At 44.5% G+C, this 14,203-nt stretch overlaps 4 protein-coding genes across 4 annotated transcripts; 1 reads left to right on the forward strand and 3 right to left on the reverse strand.

Annotated features, from left to right (window-relative positions):
• Nucleotides 1–1,015: 1,015 nt before the first annotated feature.
• On the reverse strand, nucleotides 1,016–4,300 carry V865_003317 (uncharacterized protein; the record flags this gene model as incomplete). The annotated part of the gene is made up of 9 exons (XM_066227114.1): nucleotides 1,016–1,189; nucleotides 1,286–1,723; nucleotides 1,791–1,855; nucleotides 1,915–2,060; nucleotides 2,125–2,247; nucleotides 2,347–2,744; nucleotides 2,825–3,026; nucleotides 3,115–4,184; nucleotides 4,283–4,300. The coding sequence occupies 9 exons, from the start codon at nucleotides 4,298–4,300 to the stop codon at nucleotides 1,016–1,018; spliced, it is 2,634 nt and encodes an 877-aa protein (XP_066083211.1).
• Nucleotides 4,301–5,385: 1,085 nt separating this feature from the next.
• On the reverse strand, nucleotides 5,386–6,174 carry V865_003318 (uncharacterized protein; the record flags this gene model as incomplete). The annotated part of the gene is made up of 1 exon (XM_066227115.1): nucleotides 5,386–6,174. One exon carries the CDS (start codon nucleotides 6,172–6,174, stop codon nucleotides 5,386–5,388), a length of 789 nt encoding a protein of 262 aa, XP_066083212.1.
• A 1,719-nt stretch (nucleotides 6,175–7,893) lies between these two features.
• V865_003319 (uncharacterized protein) lies at nucleotides 7,894–8,865 on the forward strand (the record flags this gene model as incomplete). Its single annotated transcript, XM_066227116.1, has 4 exons — nucleotides 7,894–8,031; nucleotides 8,179–8,194; nucleotides 8,515–8,632; nucleotides 8,814–8,865. 4 exons carry the CDS (start codon nucleotides 7,894–7,896, stop codon nucleotides 8,863–8,865), a joined length of 324 nt encoding a protein of 107 aa, XP_066083213.1.
• A 349-nt stretch (nucleotides 8,866–9,214) lies between these two features.
• Nucleotides 9,215–11,736, reverse strand: V865_003320 (uncharacterized protein; the record flags this gene model as incomplete). The annotated part of the gene is made up of 7 exons (XM_066227117.1): nucleotides 9,215–9,780; nucleotides 9,880–10,019; nucleotides 10,087–10,680; nucleotides 10,745–10,899; nucleotides 10,976–11,412; nucleotides 11,475–11,582; nucleotides 11,634–11,736. 7 exons carry the CDS (start codon nucleotides 11,734–11,736, stop codon nucleotides 9,215–9,217), a joined length of 2,103 nt encoding a protein of 700 aa, XP_066083214.1.
• Between the last annotated feature and the right edge of the window lie 2,467 nt (nucleotides 11,737–14,203).

Consider the following 14,203-nt stretch of genomic DNA (forward strand, 5'->3'; position numbering starts at 1 on the left):
CTATGATCAAACACCGTGCCGCATATGTATATGAGAGTCGGAATCAAATACATGCTGCCCAAAGTTCGATTTGACGATCACGGGCGCAGATCGGTTCAGGAAATGTAAAAAAAAAAACAAGGTTCAAATCCAATCACAAAAGTGGCTGCTGAATTTACGTTATGTCGATCAATTCACCTGGTCTAAGATGTTGGTTACGTTGGAAGATGGTCATAACAAGCTAGGCCACTTACTTATTTCTGCGGTATCGCCTTGTATTGTACTGTACGGTCATACTGCACTGCACTGCACATTGTGTACTTGAGAACCGACCTCTCGCCTGTCGATCGTTTATTCAAACTTACTATAAGTTACAATCATTTCTCTTACAATTTACGTTTTACGTTTTATGGCTGGAAAATCTGGTTGAACGTATGATATAGGAATCCATAGGTCAGATCCGCATTCTACGGGTGAAATGAAGGTGTATTCAACGTATCTCTTCATCAACATGTCGCATGGAGGAGGAAGCCTTGTCATTTCAGCGCGTGCACAACTTGAACTGATATATAATCATTCCACTAATTCATACAGCTAACCTATTTCGAGTCAGAACATAATCAAATCGTATCAAAGGATGGAAGAGGAAAGGAAAGGAAACATATTAAAGCTATATATGAAGACTAGATTAAGTTTGTCGGAAGAGCAATACATGATCATTCAAGAGAACTCTTTTATTCGATATCTCCAGTTATCTTGAAAATTGACGAGAGACAAGCCGAAAGCTATGGAGAACATTTCGGAGGGTCTTACTTCGACAATGAACGATGAAAGATGATAGGATAGGTGAAGAAAATAGGATATTATATTATACTTGATTTGATTTTTGAAAAATATCACTCTTGAAAAAGGGTTATCTTTGTCTTGATCCCTGTAAAGATCGCCACACCCACGAAGTCCCACTCCACTCTCTCTACTATCAGACCACCATTCGAGATTGTTCATTGCGAGTTTCAGCTACTTTTTGCAATGAACCTCAATCCATATCCACATCACTCTGTCTTCTCGTCCTCACACCATCGCCGTCCACCTCTTCATCTTCATCATCATACTCATCATCGTCATCCTCTTCATCATCATCTTCATCGTCTACTGCATTCTCTGAATCACTATCCGCATCCATCGATTGATCAGCTAACATCGAGTGGGGCTAAGTAAGATCGAGAGTTCATAATTAGCAAAAACCTCACTAGATATATCACAGACCGGTAATTTGAGGGCGAAAATTGTAGTATTGTCAACTCACCATTAACGATTCACCAGTATACGTAAAACCTCTAAAGTTCTCTTGTACACTACTCGTCAGTGGACTACCACTAGCTCCGGGAAGAGGTGGTCGTTGAGGTTTGTTAATTGCCACTCCAGAGGGTGCAGCATTATTCATATGGCTTGCAGAAGATAAAGAACCTCCCGGGCCAAGGTACGAGTGTTTACCAGGTTGAGACTGCGAGATGTTCTCGTTCTCCTCCCAAGGTATGATACCAGCTTCGATCAATGACGAGTTGGTGAATTCGGGATCAAAGTTGGCGACGGATTCGTCAGAATCTACAATAGGTTTGAAAGGAGGGGTGATCTGTTTCTTATATAATAAATCCCAATCAATTGATTTGAAGAATGGATGTTCTTTCAATTCCTCGGTACCTCGTCTAGCTCCTAGTCGGTTTTGAGGATTTCGATTGAGTAGCTGATCAAGAGGAAGCAGATGTCAATCACACGTTTCACTGACACGTTCACTAAAGAGCAGCACTCACCCCTTTTACGAACTGTTTACCATCGTCGTCGATGACATGCTTGGGGAATCGAATTTTGCCGTAACCTACAATTAGGTTATTAGCCAGTCTTTCTTTTCCTGTTGAACAGCACAACACAACTCACAGATCAATCGGTACATCTCTTGAGTCTGCTCAGCGTAGAAAGGACTCCATCCGCAGCACATCTCGAACAGCAATACACCAAGTGACCAGAAGTCAACGTGTTTACCGTATCCCTTCTCGTCAAGCAATACTTCAGGAGCGAGGTATCTGCATAGGTAGACAATTCGTTAGCTAAGTTTACAGTCCCAAGTCTTTGAGAAGTCCAGCTTACTCGGTAGTACCACAGAAGGTGTTTGTGAGTTTATCATCCGATAAATCAGGCTTGGATAAACCAAAGTCGCACAATGCTACATGACCTGTAGCGTCGAGTAGGATGTTTTCCGGTTTTAGATCACTATGTTTGTACCCAGGGTATCGATGTCAGTTTCCGATTCTCTGCCAGATGGATTCCCTTCAAAAGGATGACCTGTGTTGAGGGGACATTGCGACTCACCGATAAACAATATCATATTTATGTAAGTGCTCCAAAGCCAAGATCAATTCAGCGATATAGAATCTCGCCCTATCTTCACTGAACCTTCCTTCCTTTTGTAGATGCCAGAACAGCTCTCCGCCGCATTTATAATCCGTGACGAAATACAGATCTCGATCAGTCTGGAAAGAGAACTTCAGACCAACAAGGAAAGGACATTCTAAACTTCTTTGTAAGATTTTCCTTTCACCAATTGTATGAGCTACTTCTTTCTTCGCTACAATTTCCTTCTTGGATAATACTTTCATGGCGTATATTCGTCTAGTATCCTTCTTACGAACTTGGAATACCCTTCCGAAAGTCCCTCGGCCAATCAATTTTAGGAACTCGAAATCAGATGGTTTCAATGATAATGATTTCTGTTCCAATGAAACATCTGGATCAGCACTTCTGAAAGCCATGTTATGCCATAGTGTGAGGCAGAGTCTTGATTACTCACCCTGACAACCTTGTAAGTCATCTGAATCCAAATTTCACCAGTGACATGTTCTTCCCCACGAGTAGCCAATTTGTACCAATTATCAAGGGTATAACCATCTTGCAATACAGGTTTGATATCTAACATTCCCAAGAACCCTTCGCCCGCTCTACCTTTATCGTACACTGAGACGTGAAGGGCGGATCGATTGGATGTCAAATCGCTTTATTGCACAGCGTAAAACACTCGTCAGCGAGACGGCCCTCAGAAAGGTATGATCTGATCTCGACTGACAAGAATGGTCAACTCACAAGGTAACTTCCTCTTTCCATATGGGATCACCCGGACCAGGTTTACCTAACCAACTTCCTCCCCCACTCGGTTCTTCTGCTCTAGGAGTCATCGCTCCACTTCCATCTCCATCTCTCCTTGTTTTACTTCTTCCGACTGCATCTGCAAATGCCCTCGAGATTGCTCCTACTCCTAGACCACTCGTGCTTCTCGTCAGATTACCTGGAGCGCCAAGTGGTTGAGGTGTAGATTGTGTGAAGGGTACAGCGGTGTGAGAGGTGGTTTGGTGAGGTGGACAAGAAACATATTCGTTTTGTTCAAATTGGATAACGACGTATGGTTGAGGGGGTGATCCATCAGGTTGATTAGTTACTGCTAGACCCCTTGCGGAAATCACTTTGACGTTAAGTGTACCTCTTGGACCACCGCCTTCTCGATGTTGGGGAGTAGACGTGCCACCACTGCTGGCTGCGGAAGATCCAGCAGCAGCATTCATAGGTTGATCAGTTTCGGGTGGAGCGGGTAAAGAATCAGGTACGTTTGATGTAGAAGAGGGGCTGGTCGAGGGGGTGGAAGAACCATCGTTGAGTTTGCTCATTGCTTTTCTCATCTTTGGTGGTTCGTGTAAACCGAATCCCATACCCGTATTCATCCCTACACTATCACCAACCGTTACGCCCGTTGTCGGTTGACCAGCACCGGGTGTACCTAAAGGTAAAGGCATGAATCCATAGTTTGTCGGTGTTCTTGGTCCTCCGGCAGAATGCGCTGAACCAGGTAAAGCAGTCTGACCGCCCACAGCAGGTGAATTGGGTCTTTTGGCTGACGGGTCCAACGATAGACTCGCGGTGGAACGACTCAACCCACTTCCCGGTGTTCCCACTCCCGCACCTGCGCTGTGGGGCTGATGGATACTTGGCACCGTAGCTGAGTCGAATGGGTTGGCAGTAGGATGGGCGGAAGCTCTTGGTGTTGCTTGGTCAGCAGGTCCACCAAGTGACGCGAATGATTGGGATGGCGATAATGTAGGTGAAGGAGTTTCACGCCCTGTATGATTATTATTGTGGTTATGTGACGAGGGCCACAGTTGCTATTACGAGACTCGAATTAGCCTTGACGATGTTGTGTTGAGATGGTTTGAGTGTTAAATGAAGAATATGGTGGCAAGTCAAAGAGCGAAAGACTCACCTTTACACCTTTCAACATGATGCAAGTATAAATTCTGATGTGATGCTGTCACCAGGTTATGCTTTAATATTACACAAGGGGGATGAGAGGGGAGTGATGATGAGGATGAGAGTATGTACTTGTTCGATTGTAAGTCGAGTATGACAGCTGACTTCGTGTTGTGACCTGAACTGAGAACGTTAAAAACGGTTGAAACCGGGATCTGGGACAGCAAGAACCGAGAGTGGATTTACACGGTGATTACTGATCACTGGTTGCTTTGACTTATCGACTGATCTCAAGATGACTGGTATGTGAAGGTCAATCTGGATGGTTGCTGTATATGATGGGATGAGATATGTATATGTGGTATGATTGGCCAAGCATGGGTGGAGAGTGGTTAGTCTACTACTCGTATTGATCTCCACTCTTCAAATCTCCCATCTCCCCCTTGCGTCATACCGCTCATTGAGTAGTATGTAATATGAGTACGTGTGCGGTGGGGTCCGATCAAATTATATTCTCAGTCACAACGTACAATGAACTCAAACCCTCATATATTCGTAGCTCAACATGTCAACATGTATCTTAGCATACCATACAGCGCATTGCAGACCATTCAACGCATTGTTGACGATATATTATAGCATTCCACTGAATAACGTTATGAATGATACTTACGAGTACACAGCCCAATTGCGGCAAGAGCAACAGCAATCAAACGTCGATCACAGTGGGTTGAGTCTGGCCGCGGCGATACAATTTATATACCCTTGATGTGCATGTTGTGGCAGTGGCAACCTCACCTCCTTTATTCGAGAGGAAGTTCAGAGACGAATATACATGACAGACGGGGAGATTGTAAACAAGCAGATCAAGTTATTTTACATGTTGTGAGTTTACTGCATATATACCTTACTTCGTAGCTCTGCCAGATAGCTGACAAGTATCAGCTTCTCGTGTCGAACGGATAACCATGTCCGGAACCGTAACTCAGCGTTCTTTTGGCTCAACTTTCAAAAGGATGATTGGTAAGGAGTGTGTGAAACGTATTTTATGAAGTAGAACGAGCCCGTAATGGAAGTATCGCATCAGCGTCACCACACTTTACAGTGGACAGTAATTTATGAGTTCCAATTAAGAGTTTGATACCTCCGTTTTCCTTTTCCTCCTCCCATTCCACCCGAACCAGGAGAACGTGAAGAGCCTCCTATCGGATTTTGATTGGTGGAAGTATGAGATCTTTGGAGAGTCGGGAAGTGTTCGTCCATCTCCTCGTCTCCTCCACTAGGTTGCTCATGGATCCTTTGAGTAGGCTCAACGTTGGTCGAAGGAGGGTTCTCCGAAGAGAAAGTAGAAGGGGCGGTGAAGCTCCTCGCAGGTGGAGAAGGTTGAAACCTCTCAGATTGACTGACACCAGCATCTGTACGTGTACCTGTCGGAGCTTGTTGCACTGGTGTCATTCCTAGCATTTTTCTTAGGGCACTTTCATCGTTGACCCCGGTGGTACGAGAGTATGAGTTGGTAACTTCACTGGGAGTCTCCCCTTCCTGGGTTTCGGGCACACTCTGATGATACGTGAACATGCCATTTTGTTGCAGGCGAGAAGTACCCATTGGGGGCGAATGAGGGGGATGGGCATATCGTCCGGCATCTGCCTGGGGATCATGGTACCCTGACGCTGAGTGAAAAGGACCATAAGGATTTTGAAGTGGATAGCAGGGATCATTCGGACCTAGTCCAGGAGGGTAATGAGGACGTCCATACGAACTAGAACGATACCCCGACTGGCCATATCCTGAGCCACTTTGCTGTTCGGAATATCCCTCGTTTCCGTATGGATCACCTTCCTGGTACGTGTGATCAGAATGAAGGTAACCTGGATAACCTGGATAACCTTGTTGATTCGACATGATGTATGATCTAGATACCGAACGGTAGCGGTATATTTCAAGACTTTGGTAGAGTGTACGAGACGGGTCATATCCACAGGTGGGGAGGGATAGGTGTATATACCCCTAATCAGGGTGTATCTCTGGCATCCTGCTTGGGGTTTAACTGTCGGGATCCTGATGTACCATGCTCCTTTGAATTCTCCTTGACACACTTCAACACTGCCACCAACGTTCAACTTCCGAAGTAAAAAGGTCAACTCGAGCTCAAACATCAGGCTAACAATGCACCACTCCACCTGCTGCGATCTCGTCTAGGATCACTTAGGAACAGTGAGGTGATTTCAAGACGAATGTGAGCAGACGGTACGATCGCCAATAACTGTAAATTGCAATTTCGAAGCACAGCTTTGGGAATGGGTGGGACATTTCAGTTGCATACGAAACTACGATAATCAAGTCCTCCACCAGCCTACAATCACAGACCGGCGTACAGTACTCCCAAGCCAAATGCCCAAAGTATGAAAAGGATAGGCTATTAAGATCGAGAGCCACTTCCTTGAGCTGATGATTCGCGAGTGACAGACGAGCTTGATACTCCCAGTCTGCCTAAAAGGGTATCATGACCTTTCTTCACATTAGCATAAATGTCCCCGTCGGTAGTTTGGTTTCGTCCATCTGTTGGTATATAGGAAGGAGCGAGCCTGTATGCGGAAATGCCAGCTCAATTTAATAAATTATCAGCATGACTGTTGTCTGTCGAGATATCCCCAGCTGTACTAGTTGAGACTCGAACTAGATGTCCGTCGACTTCTTCATATACACCGAAATGAGTGGGGTTTGACATTGCGTTTCACTGTGTTATATCTGGTTTGAAGTATCGATGATGGAAAATTAGGGCAATTATGAGAATGAGCAGAATCTCAGTGCGCTTTTTATACCTTCACTTGCCGCATACATTGACTCGCATCAAGGGCATATCGTCATCATATGAGAATAGCTAGCATAAAGGTGATTCTCATCCAAGGACAACCCAACTCCGAGATAGGCCTGGTCCTTTCAGGTCAGGCCGGACAAGGCAACGCTTTAGTCTGTAACACCAGACCGGTTTGCTTTGTTATTGTCCAACCCTTTTTCCTTATAATGAGGAATGTGACCACTACGGTCATCGACGAAAGAGTTTCGACGCAGCACCCACCTACTTTCCTTGACAACCCCTATGGTCCCAGGACAGGTCACTATCAGATCATATGTAAATGAAATATGCTCTTTCAAAAAGAATCCTTTTCAACCGATTCTGATCATATCCCCAAACAGCCCCTGAGGTTACTGCAAAAACAAAAAGAGTTATTCAAGTATGAACATGGATGTTCAGATGTTCCAGAAATTGTGTATCGGTCCGTAAAGACGCAATACAACGGTAGGATTGTTTTTTGCAATCAGCAATTGCTTCGACTCGGATTTCTCCTCACTGTCAGAAGCTCTAACCCTAGCATAAGGACTGATTGCAAGACTCGCCACAGTGATGTCGACCGAGCATGGTTGGCGAAGAGAATTTCGGTAGGAAAGCCGGGATAGAGGCGCACGGGGGATTTAGCACATGGTTGACACGCGACAATGCGAGAGGGGTGGTTACGCGTTGATAGAAGTGTCAGGGACATGATTGATGTCGATTCCAAAGAATCATTTCTTCTGTGTCTCTTGATCCACACATTATTGTCACATAACGGAGTAATCACAATGTCAGATAAACAACAGCAATCGACAGAGAAGAAGGAGGAGAACGCCACTGCCGGTCCATCGAATGGTACTGCCCCTACGACGGAGAAGAAGACGTTACCTAAGTTGGGTGCTTTGGAGGACGATGATGAGTTTGAGGTGAGTTCAGGTCATATGTGATATGAATGTGAACGTGAAGAGGCCATAGATGAATGATGGAGAATACTATATGCCGGACATGATGGATATCGCACCTACAATCGAGGAAGATTGATGCTGATAACCTCCCCTTTGGTTCTCACATAGGATTTCCCAGCGACAGGTTAGTATCTACCTCAGCCGCACATCGTGTGTAACGCTATCTCGAAGAATATCATTGTTGTGCGCATGTGTCTGTCTAATGGACTAGTCTATAGTCTACTATCAGACTCATATATCTCTTCTCCCCCCTCTCACCTTTCCTTGTTTCTCAAACTCTATCATCATCGTCGTAACTCTCACTCCTCTCCTTATATGATCTCCTTCTGCCATCTTTCAATCTGTATTCCCGTGCCATCAAATAATCATTTCTTCGTCCTCCCGCTTCATGCTTCAATATTCATAGGTTCCTTCACTGACACGTACTGATCTTCTCTATGATAGATTACGGAGGAAACGTCCTAGACGCCATGAAGAAAGCAGGTGATGGACCCAACGATAATTTATGGGAAGATAATTGGGATGATGATGATGTAGAAGATGATTTCACGAAACAGCTAAGGTGAGTATATACTCTACTTCCGTCATATTCCCCTCGAGACACACTTCGAGGATGCGATACGATCTTTCATTCCACTTGTGGCATGTAAGAACCGTCTTCACCACATCAACCAACATCAAAGCGCACTCCACATATAAAGTAGGTCTGGTCTTTGACTAATTGATTTTTAATTCGATCGCAGAACTGCAATCCAAGAGAAACAGGGTGTTCCCGATGAAAGTATGAAAGAGTAATCGGCCAATCAGTCAGTCAATCGTAACTCAGGATTGCAAACAATTGGATGATAATCAACCGTAGCTGAATATAGGATATGGATGAGAAGAAGTGTCAGAATGAAACTGTAAATACCAATTTCGATCGAAAGGAAGATGAAAATGACCCGTCCTGAGCATTCATTCATTATATGCATGTGTATAGTAAATGTCCATATCCATACTATCAATTATACATAATATATTTCTCATACTGTGATCTACTAAACTCCAATCTCACTTATACAAACACCCAATAATCTATTGTAATAGGTTTTTACCACCATTGGACCAACAACATGACAATAAATCACTACATGTCACTTGGATCTCATTTCCTACCCAACCTCTTCTTATAATCTTCGATCTCCTTCCTCGCCTCCTCTTCATCCTTCTTATCCTGTTCCTCCTCCCTCCTTCTCTGTACGTCATCATCTTCATGTGATTCTTCGAATCGTCCAGAATTCAGTTTCTCTCTCATCATATCCATCATACTAACTTTCCCACCACCTTGTTCCTGAGGTTTATTCATGGATATCACAGGGTTTTTCTCCAATCTGTCAAATAAAACAAATAACCTTTCGGCCTCACGTTCTTTCTCTTCTTCCGTCATTTCATCAACTTCCTTAGTATAATCGTTCGACAAAGAAGTTATAGGATTACGTTCGGTGGCGGAAGAAGGTGGTACAGTATGATGCTTGGGTATGGTAGGTGTAGCAGGCTGTATGTTAATTGAAGTAGATGATTTTGGAGGTTGCGATTGCGGTTCATCGTCAGCTTGAGCTTGATATTCGGGATTTGGTATTTCCTCGATCTTCGCTGGTGGTCCCGATAGACCTTTTTGGAATAACAATCCGGCGGCATTACCGTATCCTACCTCGACGCATAGATCTACAGCTATTTCAGATTTTCAGTATCAGCAACTTAATAGCACATGGCCCGACGAGATCTCAAGAATCGTCATTTTGACGAGTCGATAGTGAAAGATCCACTCACCATCACCTTTGCATATGGCCCACATCAGTTCTCCAGCAGTATTCTTACACTGAGTATGTCCCGCACATCCCATCAATCTTAGTAGATTCCCTAATGTACCCTTCCGGTTTTCCAATGGTCCAGCTTCGGGTGATCGATCACTACCATGCAGGGTCATAGCAGCAAATCATTAGCTTCAAGTCGCAACAGGACGGTCACTACACTTACAGGGTAGAAGGTAATAGTGTATCTTTCAAGATGACCCTGATTGGCTCACTACCCGCTGCTGCCCTAGTCAGGAGTAACAACAGAGGAGGTAGCATTTCGTCCGGTACCAGACCCTGTGGAAGGGTATCATCAGGCTTCTTAGGCCATGGTAAGTAGGTATCGAAGAAATGATCTAAGATCTTCAGCAACCTCGTAGGCAGTGCTGAGGGGTCCTGAGTACTTGGAGAAGGAACAGTAGGTCTATTCGTAGTCGTGGATCCACTACTTCGTCTAGAAGAAGATGGTGAAGGTGTTTTACGGTGATTGGGCGGTATGAGTGATTCTCCTGTTGGAGAAGAGGAAGAAGAAGATTTCTTATTGTGGTTTTGACTCGTTGACATATTGGATAATTTGGATAATAGGTTTTTCATCGATGATGTAGGGGAAGCGTTAGATATCGGTGGTGACGGAGGCGCAGAAGGTACTGAATGCCAAGTGGGTAGAAGACGAGTAAGAAATGGAATAGAAAGAAGAACGTGAATAGCGTGCGATAAGGGGGGTGAGAGATCGATGAATGGGATGTTGTAAAAGTGACACAGTATTGGGTAAAGCAACCTGCATTATGTTATGCCTGTCAGCTCTACGTTTTGCAGGTCTTATGTGAAGGTAAACAACTTACGGATCGAATATTTCACTCCACTGTTCGATTTCTGCTAATGAGTTACCTATACTCTTATTCGTGTAAGGGTAGAAACGGATGATATTGTTCGTCATTTTCAATAATTCTCCCAGAGCCATATGATTCGCGGGAGTTGACTGAAGATTGGTGAAATGCTGAGGTTCCGGATGAGTTCATAGAGATCAGCGAAAAAATCTGATACGTTCAGTGGCAGTGCAGAATGTAACTCACCCCAACGAGAGATTCGACGATATCCTCTGTGTCTACCATGACACCAACCGCTCTCGGTCTTTCAATGGTCACCAGAAATCCCAATCTACCTAATAAAAACAGTCTCTCCAGATAATCTTCTTCCTTTTCATACACCACTTCCTCCCCATTGATATCTTTACCGGCTAAGGCTCTGGCGATTGCTTTCGCTCCTCCTGAAGAGGCCATAACGTGCCTTCCCTCTTCATGTAGTACCAGTAGATTGGCAAGGATCTTGAGTGTCTCTCTAGCTGAAGCTGAGAAAGGTGTAGGTGGGGGTCGTGTAGAGGAGAACATAGATGAGAATGGTAAACCAGAGTGATGAAGGAGGATAGGGAAGTTCTCATTGGATAAGAGCGTCTCGGATCCTACGGGATTACGTCCAAGAGATTTTATAGCTGTCAAAGCTAACATATATACTGTTGAAGAGGTTGAATCAGTATATCAAGTCCGAATTCCGTGTGATGTATGATCGACCTACCGTCCTGTGGCCATACAGTCCAGGCAGCATCATCTCTATCACTCAGATCATCCAGTATAGCTTCTAGATACAATGACCGTTCAGTCGGATGTATTTGGGTTGGCAGTGCTGGAAGTCACAGTTAGATTGGTGACCTTAGATGTCATTGGGAATGCTCACCATTAATTACCAAGTTCAGTTCCTTTCTGACTGCATCTAGCCTTTCTCCTCTTTTCTCTATCGATGTATAGCTCGAAGCTAAGAGAGGTCGAGAAATGGACATATTTCCTGCTGTTCTCTTCGATGTGATATACCCGCAGTTTCGTATTAGGAGGATGTGGTAGGTAAAATCACTCGATAGATGATGTCCTTATGAGTTGTTGCCGATTTCTATTCCTATATCACGAATCGATCGGGAAAGGTAAGGAGAAGGAGGAGAAGGAAAGGAGGGATTTGTGTGTACCAGTGTGTAAAGGATACTTATAAGAGTATTATCGTCCTTCTTTCCTTTTCACCACACTTGACGATCGAGGTGGGGATCTCTCTCAGTCGATACCACTCGCTGATGTAACAATGATGTTGAGAGTGGGGGAGAGGGGGTATAAGACGGTGTTGATAGGATGCTGATACATGTTATATGTATGAGATGAAACCATACTAATCCATCTTACTCGTTAGAATAACACACGAAAACACGAAACACGGGGTCCACCCAAAAGTGGAGGACAGGATCTATTGTTGTGCATGGGGCTCCGATCATTCTCAAGCGAGTGCCACATTTGAAAAGATATGGACCTAGAGGGGGAGAGTAGAATAGTATTGTTACCTGCACAGAAAGGTTGTCTGGTGACTTGTGGACGAGCCGGCGAGGATTCCGTCACTGCATGTTTTTTCAAAATGGAGAGAGACGGCGCATTAAGACATGATGGGAGAAAAGCGGAATATGACACCCGCAAGCACTTGTTCACGTTGGTCTGAGGAAAGGGCAATCCATTGGTGCTCTTTGAAGTGTGGCTCGGATGAGTCGCCAGTCAAATACAGCTTGTGGAGTGCTTTATGAGCCTATAGTTATCTTCTTGATTCAATCTCCTGCCCATAAAACTAGGTAATATTAAACGAGTCACCACTTCAACGCCACCACTGGGAAATTGGCTAGTGACTGACCGTGGTTGAATTACCAGCATCTCCATGGATCTGAGGTCAATGACCAGATCCGCCATCACGGCGGAGGCTGTCCAGGTGTCCTATCGTCATTGAGAGACTTATGGCTCAAGCAAAATGATGGACGATGGCAAACACTGGATGTGTGCTATATCTGTTAACTTACAGTCTCTATACTGTAGTTCGTATTGAGCTCGTAAGTTGCATGTTATTACTGTAAGGGTTACATATCACATTAATTGTCCAAAGGGGACATCTAATCACATCCTTTGGTCAGTGAGGATACGACCGCCAATGCTTTTGCCTGTAAATCCAATGAGGGTACAGCTTCACGGCTGAGCAAAGCGAGAATGGAGCATTGGTTCTCTGTAGACAATTGCACGTATCCCCGTCAAGTGAATACCTTGACCCATTGACATCGAGTTGACAGTCAAAGACGCGGGGGTTCTAGCGGTTGCGACACGCTTGGTACCGTTGGTGGAGTGAGATATACAACATCTCAGTATGTCAAGATGCGATCAACGTGTACATGCCAGTCTCCTATTGACTGTCTCACCTGTCACAGGATGTATGACACGTCTCAATCAAACGTACTGGACATCGTTGTTCGACTGCTAGTGTTAAAAGAGCTCCGATCGTGATCCACCGGATTGGACATAGTACCAGTTAGTATGCTGATACTGTATAATATACACGTCCTTCACATCACCGTTCGCTATATCTTTCAAATGCCAAGTACACTGTGATATACAAGCATTGCAACTGCAGGACTTGATGAGTCTCACAGAAAAAACAGCAGAACCGTCCAAATACGATACCCCCAATCTTCTCTTCCTTCACAGTTGCCATTGTATACAGGTCACCCAAGGTTCTGAGTTCCTTTTCACACGCCTCACAGAAAAGGTACAAACATACCAAAGCGTTTCTCCCTGATACAGTATTACATGTTGCTCGGACCACCTTTTCACTGCCCTTGTATTCTTCCAAGAATTGATCCACCAGAGGGTTTCCTTTGAATCTCTTCTGCTTGATAAAAGGCTTTTATGCGGACCTAAATTCCGCATCGAAATGCCTATCTTAGCCTGTTCAGCATGAAAACCTATCAAATCATCTTTCGACGATTACCTGTAGTCTTTCATACTGTATCGGCCGAAATGAAGACTACACAGTCAACGGACTTGTGGGATGGATTCCGGAATACTTCCGGATCTTGGTTCAGCGAAAGATGAGACTTCAGTTAGATATGTCGGAAGTCTCTACCGGCGGCGGCGCTTGAATATCTGACTGCGCTGGTCTCTTATCTGCCATCTGAGAGTGAAACCTTGGTACGGTCCGAAGGTACCGTTGTATTCGACAAGTGTGGTTCAAGCAACCCTCGAATGTGTTAGAACGTCGTTTATTTATTCTTGGCTACAATTCAATCAATCTAGAGTATCCCTTTAACTTGAACAGGGACGACCGATTCAACAAAGGGTTGTTTGTTTATCGTCCGTAATCGAAAATAGCCTCAAGAGTCTATTTATGCCACCTCATCCTGATTGAAATGCCACATCATGTTCATCGGGAATTTCGAGAATTCTGAGAATTTT

This window comes from Kwoniella europaea, chromosome 1 (genome assembly GCF_036810445.1).
Source record: "Kwoniella europaea PYCC6329 chromosome 1, complete sequence".
In the NCBI taxonomy this organism is placed as follows: domain Eukaryota; kingdom Fungi; phylum Basidiomycota; class Tremellomycetes; order Tremellales; family Cryptococcaceae; genus Kwoniella; species Kwoniella europaea.